This window comes from Taurulus bubalis (assembly GCF_910589615.1).
Source record: "Taurulus bubalis genome assembly, chromosome: 5".
Classification (NCBI taxonomy): domain Eukaryota; kingdom Metazoa; phylum Chordata; class Actinopteri; order Perciformes; family Cottidae; genus Taurulus; species Taurulus bubalis.
This window is the reverse complement of record NC_136593.1, coordinates 5,258,045-5,267,121: the sequence shown is the minus strand read 5'-3', so window position 1 is coordinate 5,267,121 and position 9,077 is coordinate 5,258,045. Positions and strand designations below refer to the sequence as shown.

The following is a 9,077-nucleotide window of genomic DNA, read 5'->3' as shown; positions in this document are numbered from 1 at the left end:
GTGAAACTACGACCGCATGAATCCATTTCATCATGGGCATGCTAGCTTGTTGGGGAGGGGCTTTCATGCAATGCAAATGTGTTATTTGTCACCGATTATAAAATGGTGTTTTGGAATATTTATGCATACTGCATTTCATTAATGTGTGGTGATGATAGTCCACATAGTCACATAGTGAGACCATTTCTTTAAAAACTTGAAATCACTTTTTTTTAAAGACCTGGTGTGACCTCGATGATAATCACATGGAAATGTACCACCGGAAACAAGAGAGAACAAGAGAGAACAAGAGTACGGCTTTCCTCGGTTTATTTATGATAAGGGGGTTTCTAAACACTCGCTATCCTTTTCTATATTGTTCCTCAAGATCTTGGTTTTGTATTGTATTTTGCAGGGATTTTTCATCATTTTTAATTATTCTCAAGTGATAAAAACTCACCAAATCTGTGCAACAAATGGTATCAACTCTATATATGTGAATAACTTTATGCAACTTATCGACAGTGAACATTGGAATGGCAGTGATATTCTTCCATCATCATGTTCTAAGGCCTTTTACACTTTCACAATTTATTCTCACTAACCAATTGATTAATTCATTATTTATTGTATTTCTGATTTATGACGTTAAGCTGAAACTCAAATTAATCTTCAGGTCCCCATCCTTCATATGATCCACACCATGTCTATGTGACAGATCCCTCTAGTAAAGTACTGCATATTCCAGTATACTCTGTGTACTCTACTGTACTGTACTCTCTGCAGTACCTCGTTGTAGAACGGGCAGTTGGTGGATTTCTGCGTTGCGGTGTGTTTTTTCTGATCCCCGACTCTGATGAAAACTGCAGGGTTGATGTTCACTCCAACCAGCTTCTGAGCCTCCAGGATGTTCACGTTCAACTGCACACACACACACACACACACACACACACACAAACCGGGACACATTTAAAATATTTATGTAGTGAAATGGTCTAAAATCAGCTCATATTCTCAGGGAGGAAGTAAAGCACTTTCTCTTTAGCTGCTAAATGTTCCACTTTGTTCACCAGCTAGTCTCTGAGGCCCGAGGTCCTTTAAGGCCCTAAATCCTGAACCAGCAGGGTCTTCACTGACGTCTCTGGGTAAATGATGGAGTGTGAGAAGCTGCAACAGCTCGAAACGGTAAAAATAGGAACGGGACAGCTCTTTGCTGCGACATAGCACGTTACCTTGACAACCTCATTGCACGTTTGGTACAATTGTGGGTGTTTATTTTTTACTCCCTGATCGGAACGAGACGAAATTGTCAAATAATCGATTACATTTTTTGGACAGGTGTGTGATAGTGTGTCTGCTTGCATTGCATCTTAACTCCTTTCTGTGTAAATTCAATACACCAGGATGAACAAACATTCTCTTTGTTCACCTATTTTTTATCATTCAAAACATCGGTGATCTGCATTTACCCAGAAGCCTCTCAGGGTTGCAAGCTGGGTTAATACCGCTATGTGCTGCCGAGACGACACTAACTGAGCGGTGATAGTGAACCAGAGCAGTGAAGAGTTTAGTCAGAGATGAAACAATGAGCTGAAACTCCCTTTAAAGCTCAGTTGAGTCGAGGGGGGCTGCAGGTTCATCCTCTCACATGAAGGTAAATAAAGATTATAGTCCCTTTAATTAGTTTCAGGGCACGCTGGAGGGATGACGCGTCACCTCAGGAAACCTTCCAGGAGCAGCTCGAGAAAAAAGCCCGTCAAGAAAAAGGGATGAACTCACCTGGAAGCTTTGGACTCTGGGCATCGCTGCGGCAACGCTTCTGTACAACGGCCTGAAACGACTACACACACACACACACACACACACACACATTGTTGACAGCAGACCATGAGTTTGCAGAACTCAGGTAAACAGACGGACAGACAGACAGTAAAGTAAAGTAAAGTAAAGTAACCCGACCTCAGCAGAGGAGTGAAGATGATGTCAGAAGCCTCCAAGTCCATGATGTCATCATCAAAATCATCATCGTCGTCATCGTCATCATCCTCCCCAGTCCGGACCAGACTCCGCCCGAGTGACCGAGCCTCTCTCTCCAGTTGACCTGAGCGAGCGACGGTCAGCTGACTGACAGGAGAGAGAGAGAGAGAGAGAGAGAGAGAGAGAGAGAGAGAGAGAGAGGGAGATACGTTAATACTGTGTACACTTTATCGTTCTGTCAGAAGAGGAGAGGGAGGAGGAACACTTGGTTCCAGGGGATGAGGATCACGATGGTCAGACCTCGTATCCAGTAAAGCTCCAGCTGAGAGAATGAGAATGAATTCTCACCTTTCAGGGTCAATAAAAGCTTCATTCTTGATGACCAGAGCTGATCTGAGGATGAAGGAAGAGAAAAGAATCATGTGATCAGTCTGGTCAGATCTGGAGGTCGACACTCATTTTATAAAACACATTAAACGCTGAAACCCTCTCAGGTTTTGTTTATTTTTTTCTCAAAGCTTGGCGATCAGTTTCTAGTTTTCCTGCTTCCAATATGTGCGTTAAGTTTGGATAAACGTGGTGCTGCTTTCACAAAGACTTTAACTAAGGTAACTGGTAATGGACTGATGAACTTGTAGAGCGCCTAAAGACAGACGTCGAGATGAATCCGTTGCTGTCTAGTTCTTCTTAAGTAGGACGAACTTGCCATGAATTCTGGGTAAATAAAAAAAAAAACAGGACTGACTGAGTAACTTTCATTTTCAGCCTTCTGGAACAAGAACAAGGATAAGGACGTGCTCTTGGAAAAATAACAAACAATGTGACCATACAAACACAGTAGAATAAACTCTCACACCACTACAGACCTGAGAGCTGTGAGCTGAGAGCTTAATGTCAACAAAAACAACTGCTGACCTCCTCATTATTGACAAGTTACTGAGGTCTACATGTTCTTTTCTTTCTTATTGACTAGTTACTGGATTCTCTACATGTTCTTATCTTTCTTATTGACAAGTTACTGAGGTCTACATGTTCTTTTCTTTCTTATTGACTAGTTACTGAGGTCTACATGTTCTTATCTTTCTTATTGACAAGTTACTGAGGTCTACATGTTCTTTTCTTTCTTATTGACTAGTTACTGAGGTCTACATCTTCTTTTCTTTCTTATTGACTAGTACTGAGGTCTACATGTTCTTATCTTTCTTATTGACTAGTTACTGAGGTCTACATGTTCTTATCTTTCTTATTGACAAGTTACTGAGGTCTACATGTTCTTTTCTTTCTTATTGACTAGTTACTGAGGTCTACATCTTCTTTTCTTTCTTATTGACTAGTACTGAGGTCTACATGTTCTTATCTTTCTTATTGACAAGTTACTGAGGTCTACATGTTCTTTTCTTTCTTATTGACTAGTTACTGAGGTCTACATGTTCTTATCTTTCTTATTGACAAGTTACTGAGGTCTACATGTTCTTTTCTTTCTTATTGACTAGTTACTGAGGTCTACATGTTCTTTTCTTTCTTATTGACTAGTTACTGAGGTCTACATGTTCTTATCTTTCTTATTGACAAGTTACTGAGGTCTACATGTTCTTATCTTTCTTATTGACAAGTTACTGAGGTCTACATGTTCTTATCTTTCTTATTGACAAGTTACTGAGGTCTACATGTTCTTATCTTTCTTATTGACAAGTTACTGAGGTCTACATGTTCTTATCTTTCTTATTGACTAGTTACTGAGGTCTACATGTTCTTATCTTTCTTATTGACAAGTTACTGAGGTCTACATGTTCTTTTCTTTCTTATTGACTAGTTACTGAGGTCTACATGTTCTTTTCTTTCTTATTGACTAGTTACTGAGGTCTACATGTTCTTATCTTTCTTATTGACAAGTTACTGAGGTCTACATGTTCTTTTCTTTCTTATTGACTAGTTACTGAGGTCTACATGTTCTTATCTTTCTTATTGACTAGTTACTGAGGTCTACATGTTCTTTTCTTTCTTATTGACTAGTACTGAGGTCTACATGTTCTTTTCTTTCTTAATTCTCACACTGTAACATCGAGAGGTGAAACACAAATGATGAGAAGAAGGAGAGACCAAAGATACGGCACGAGATGAGAGGCACTTCAGGTATTAAACCTTATTTGTGCCAAAATCCACTCTTTTTTTCAAAGTTATGACTTCAAAATATGAACACACAGACATGATGCACACATTTCTAGATTCAGGTTGATGGACATTCTTCGAGGATATCATGATCACATCACTTGCGATGTCCATTTGCAATTAAACGTCTATAAATCTGCTTCTTTGATTTGTTTTCTTCAGGATCAGAGTAATCCAGTGATAGTCTGTTCAAACATGCAGTATAACATTGCAGGCTGAGGGTGTGAGGTCTCACTCGTCTGTGTCTTCCACTTTCAGGAAGTCGAGTCCCTCCCAGCTTCCTGCTGCTCCCTCGACCGGATGATATCGAATGTCCAACTCGATATAAATCTACAGAGAAAAGAAGGACCCTGATAGATGTCAACCAACGACCAATATTAAGTGTGTGTGTGTGTGTGTGTGTGTGTGTGTGTGCGTGTGTGTGTGTGTGTGTGTGTGTGACCTTACGTCAGTCAGGCTGTAGTTGGCATCAGTGAGCGGTTCCCGTAGCAACAGCCTCCCCGCTGTAACAACATGCTGGAGGCTGACGACCAGTTTACCGAGCAGTCTGCACACACACACACACACACACACACACACACACACACACACACACACACACACACACACACACACACACACACACACACACACACACACACACACACACACCCGCAAGCACGCACGCAAACGCACACAAAAAACATAAACATAAATTGTTTTACTTACATAAAAACAAAGTAGGTGTGTGTGTGTGTGTGTGTGTGTGTGTATGTGTGTATATTACCTGTTTGAGAAGACTTTACTGCTGTTGTAAACACTGATGGACAAAACTTCATCTCTGATCACTTTACCATAGTGAGGCCACCGGAAATGCTGTGCACACACACACACGCACACACACACACACACACAACACACACACACAACACACACAGGTTACTTTCTTTATAGAATGACTTAGTTTATGTTCTAAAATGAACCGAAAAGTAAATGCAAACTATTTTGCCTTTCAGTTACGTCTCACAGCCTTCTTCATGACCTGAGTGCGGTCACATGACCTGAGTGCGGTCACATGATAACGGAGGGTCGCCGGTGTCGGATGTGAATGACCTCATTGATATTTTTCTCCACCTCTGACCATCTACCAAAAAGGTTGAAGTACAAACTCATCGGGATCAATTTAGAGTTGATTCTCTTGCTCAAAGACATTTCAGAGGCGGGGATTGAACCACCGACCCTGTGATTGACAGCCGACACATTGAGATACAGCCGCTATGTATTGACGTCAATATCAGGCGAACTGCTAACTTTTGTTTCCAACAAAGAAAAACACAAACTAGAGGAAGAAGGAAGAGACTATTTCTGGATATATTCCACCACCATTAATCACCATGTGCTTCAGTAGGTTTCGGCACACACACACACACACACACACACACACACACACACACACACACCTGGTCACACCTGAAGAACAAACACAAGCCTTACTCAGAGGCTGCACAGAGAAGAATAACTAAACATTAGATACTCAGAACTAACTGCTGCGTTCATGTCACACAGACGTTCCTGTAAAAAACTTCTGCAGTGATTGTGTCAACTAACAGGTGGCGTTGCAGTGAAGTGGGTGGAGGCGTCGATTCAACAAACATGTTATCCCTTTAGAAACTGTAGTTCCTCAAACGGCCACAGAAAGTTGGCTCCAAAAGCGAGTCAATCCCCACACAGCATGTTAAAATGCTCAACTTTAAAGCAGAAATGACTGCCTGCCCTGGTACAAAAAGATTGTTTTGGTCTGTAGCTAAATTTAACTGTTAATTACAACCGTTTAAATGATCTCAAGGCTTATAGTTTGGCATAATTGAGGACATGGCTGCCCTTGTACAGCTAGCGGTCGTTAGCCTCTAGTTGTCGTTAGCCGCTAGCTGTCGTTAGCCGCTAGCTGTCGTTAGCCGCTAGCTGTCTCAGCTCCACCAATGATCCACATAAAGCCTTAAACCCTGAACCCTAACTAACGGCACCTGCTAAATAATTGAGTGTGAGCAGCTGGAAGGACTTGAAATGGTATAAATAAGAAAAGGAAAAGCACTTCGCCTCAACAAATTACGTTACAACGACCATGTCAGAACATGTTCTGTACAATGGTGGGGTTTTATTTTACATTTGATTTGAAGCTCTTCCAGGTCTTTGCCTTACTGATTGTCAAATAGTCTATTTCCTCGTTTTTGTCAAAACAGCTTCCCCTGTTAACCTTGTGTTTAACGTCACAACTCTATGAATTGTGGGTAATTTCCTCGGGCGGAGTCTGCAGAAATGGGGACTTATGAAAAGTGTTCAAAAATTGCTCAAAATATCTCAGAGAGAGCCGTCAAACACACGATGATTTGACCATAAGACGACCCGGAGCACTCACAGACTTTGTAGGAACTTTATCTGTACATCAAGGAGTGTGCAGACATTAGGCTTCAGCCTGTGTTGTAAAAGACAAGATGGCGACAGCCGGAGATACCAATGGGTGACGTCACATCTTACACAGTCCACGGTAACATGTTCTCAATCACAATGCTAAACTCCAGGTATTATGTTTACCATGTTCACTTAGTTTAGCCTGTAATCATACATCAGCCTGTAATCATAAGTTGTAATCATAAGCCTGTAATCATAAGTTGCTAACGCTAATATCAAGTCATCAGGATTCATAATTTGTGGAAGACAAAGGTCAAAATCTGAGAGGATTCAAGAGGATGAATTGTGTTTTTTGTGTCTTATTTCTCCAGGGGCCTGTTGGGCACAGACGAGTAGAAGAATAAAATAGAATCACTTCTGTAGGTGTGCGTGTGTGTGTGTTGAAGGAGCGGTGGTGTGTGTGTGTATGTGTACTGTAGGAGTGGTACAGTTTCCTATCACCTCTATTAAATAGTTTCAATGGGAGCAGACAAACACCAGCTACCTACTACTGTAACACACACACACACACACACACACACTCACACGCGGTCACGTGATCTGAAATCTCAGCCTCGTCTCATCCTCACAGCGGCTTCTACCTGAACTGACCGTCTGTACTCAATATCACCAAAGTCTGTCAGTGGCTGTGAGGGGAATTGCGGCTGGTTCTAATGATGACATCATCGTTCTGTGTTCTGATTGGCTCTGAACGAGCCGTTGGTTTACTGACCTCGTTGATGATGGCCAAGTTCTCACACTGCAGGACTCTGGTTTTGTGGGTGAAACCTGGAGGACAGACAGACGGGTAACCATGGCAACAGTGCTGCTGTCACCCAACCATCGAGGCAGTGGTGGAAGAAATACTCAGATCTTTAACTGACTCGTAAAATGTACTCAAGTAAAAGCTTAACCTTTAATAATATGTCATCAATTATAAGCTGATTTATATGCATTCATAATCTGAATCTGCAAAGTAACCAGTAACATATATATGAATATTTGTACATAAGCACAGTACTCAAGTATATACAGCTTTGAAGTCAATTGTATTTCAGAAACTTTTAGGGAACACACAGTACACAACATGAGGATTATGTGATCTGAGTCTAAAGGGCCGGATTCATATTGTTCTCGTTGTACTTGATGAATAGTGAAAGACAGACGTACTCCGAGGAACTGTAATACTTATATATGATATAAATATATGATGTATGTTTATGTTCATTTATTAAGATACTAGTTTCTTTAACAATATGTGTTGTTGTGTGTCTTGTTTTGTGTCTACGAAACCTAAAGAAATATTAAACATCGTATCCGTTAATTAATGATTTTGAGATACGTTGCTTTCTTAAAAATGTTATCAGGCAGAAAACGTACGTACGTGCTTGTAGAGATTCAAGTTAAGCTTTATTCTGACGGTGCGCTTCTTTTTAGTTTCCCCACCATCACCTGAATATAACTAATACTGCACGTTTAATCTTCCTTATTTGTTCATTATGTGTAAATTAAAGACGAGAGCTCATTAGAGCCACGTAGAGCCAGTCTGTCTGAGCTCCAATAAACATAAACAATAAACGTTTTTTAAGTTCGTCTTTAGACAATAGTCGGGCCATAAGCCATATACACTGGAAATATCTGGATTATATTCCAAAATATATGTATTTATATTATAAAATGTGCTTCTTCTATGTGCGTTTCTATGCTGAGCTGCAGTGGAGGGACACACGTCTGAAATTAAAGTAAGTAAGTAAACTTAAACAGTACTCACTCATTTATGCATCAATAAACAATAATATCCTAATTTATATAATATTAAATCAATCTGAAATTAGACATTCTACAAACTTACATACTTATTTTTAAAAGCAAGAGTTTTTCTTAAAATTAAGGTTTACACTTTACAGTGTGGTATTTCTACCTTCAAAGGATCTGGAGGAAGTACTCATATCTTGTACTGGGTAGCTTGTGAATAAAGTTTTATCTCTAATATTACATTATCAAGTAAAAAGTAACTTACGGTAATTAAAAAAATATATATAGTGGAATAAAAAGTACAATATTTGACTCTGAAATGTCACAGAGTATAAGTATAAAGTAGAATTAAATGGTACTAAAGCACAATACTTGAGTAACTGTATTTAGTTACTTTTGAAGTTTTATAAACAGACAGATGAGTGTTCGTCACTGACCTCTGAAGCACAGTTCGATCTTTCTGTCGTATCGTCCCGGCAGGTTGGAGATCTTCCTCAGATTCACACTGATGGACATGATGATCCTGATGACTGTCTGTACACCTGTCTACCTGTTCACCTGTCTACCTGTTCACCCGTCTACCTGTTCACCCGTCTACCTGTTCACGTTTCTACATCGTGTCTTTCATCAGCGCTCTGTCTTCTTTCTTCAACAGTTGGAAACTAACTGCTGTGTGTGTTTTCTGTCCAACAGTGTGGAGGGAGGGAGGTGTGTGTGTGTGTGTGTGTTAGGGCAGGTCCTTGCTAATGTTTGAGAAAGCAAATAGAGTT

At 40.3% G+C, this 9,077-nt stretch overlaps 1 protein-coding gene across 1 annotated transcript in view; it reads right to left on the bottom strand.

The window, feature by feature from the left end:
* fer1l4 (fer-1 like family member 4) overlaps window positions 1–8,823 on the bottom strand; it is a gene marked incomplete at both ends in the record, with an annotated part of 31,558 nt that extends 22,735 nt beyond the window's left edge. The window contains 9 exons of the mRNA XM_079218094.1: window positions 769–900; window positions 1,759–1,819; window positions 1,939–2,103; window positions 2,305–2,349; window positions 4,361–4,455; window positions 4,573–4,672; window positions 4,892–4,980; window positions 7,286–7,341; window positions 8,745–8,823. Of these exons, the coding sequence (XP_079074220.1) occupies window positions 769–900; window positions 1,759–1,819; window positions 1,939–2,103; window positions 2,305–2,349; window positions 4,361–4,455; window positions 4,573–4,672; window positions 4,892–4,980; window positions 7,286–7,341; window positions 8,745–8,823 (822 nt within the window). The remainder of the gene's footprint in view (window positions 1–768; window positions 901–1,758; window positions 1,820–1,938; window positions 2,104–2,304; window positions 2,350–4,360; window positions 4,456–4,572; window positions 4,673–4,891; window positions 4,981–7,285; window positions 7,342–8,744) is intronic.
* Between the last annotated feature and the right edge of the window lie 254 nt (window positions 8,824–9,077).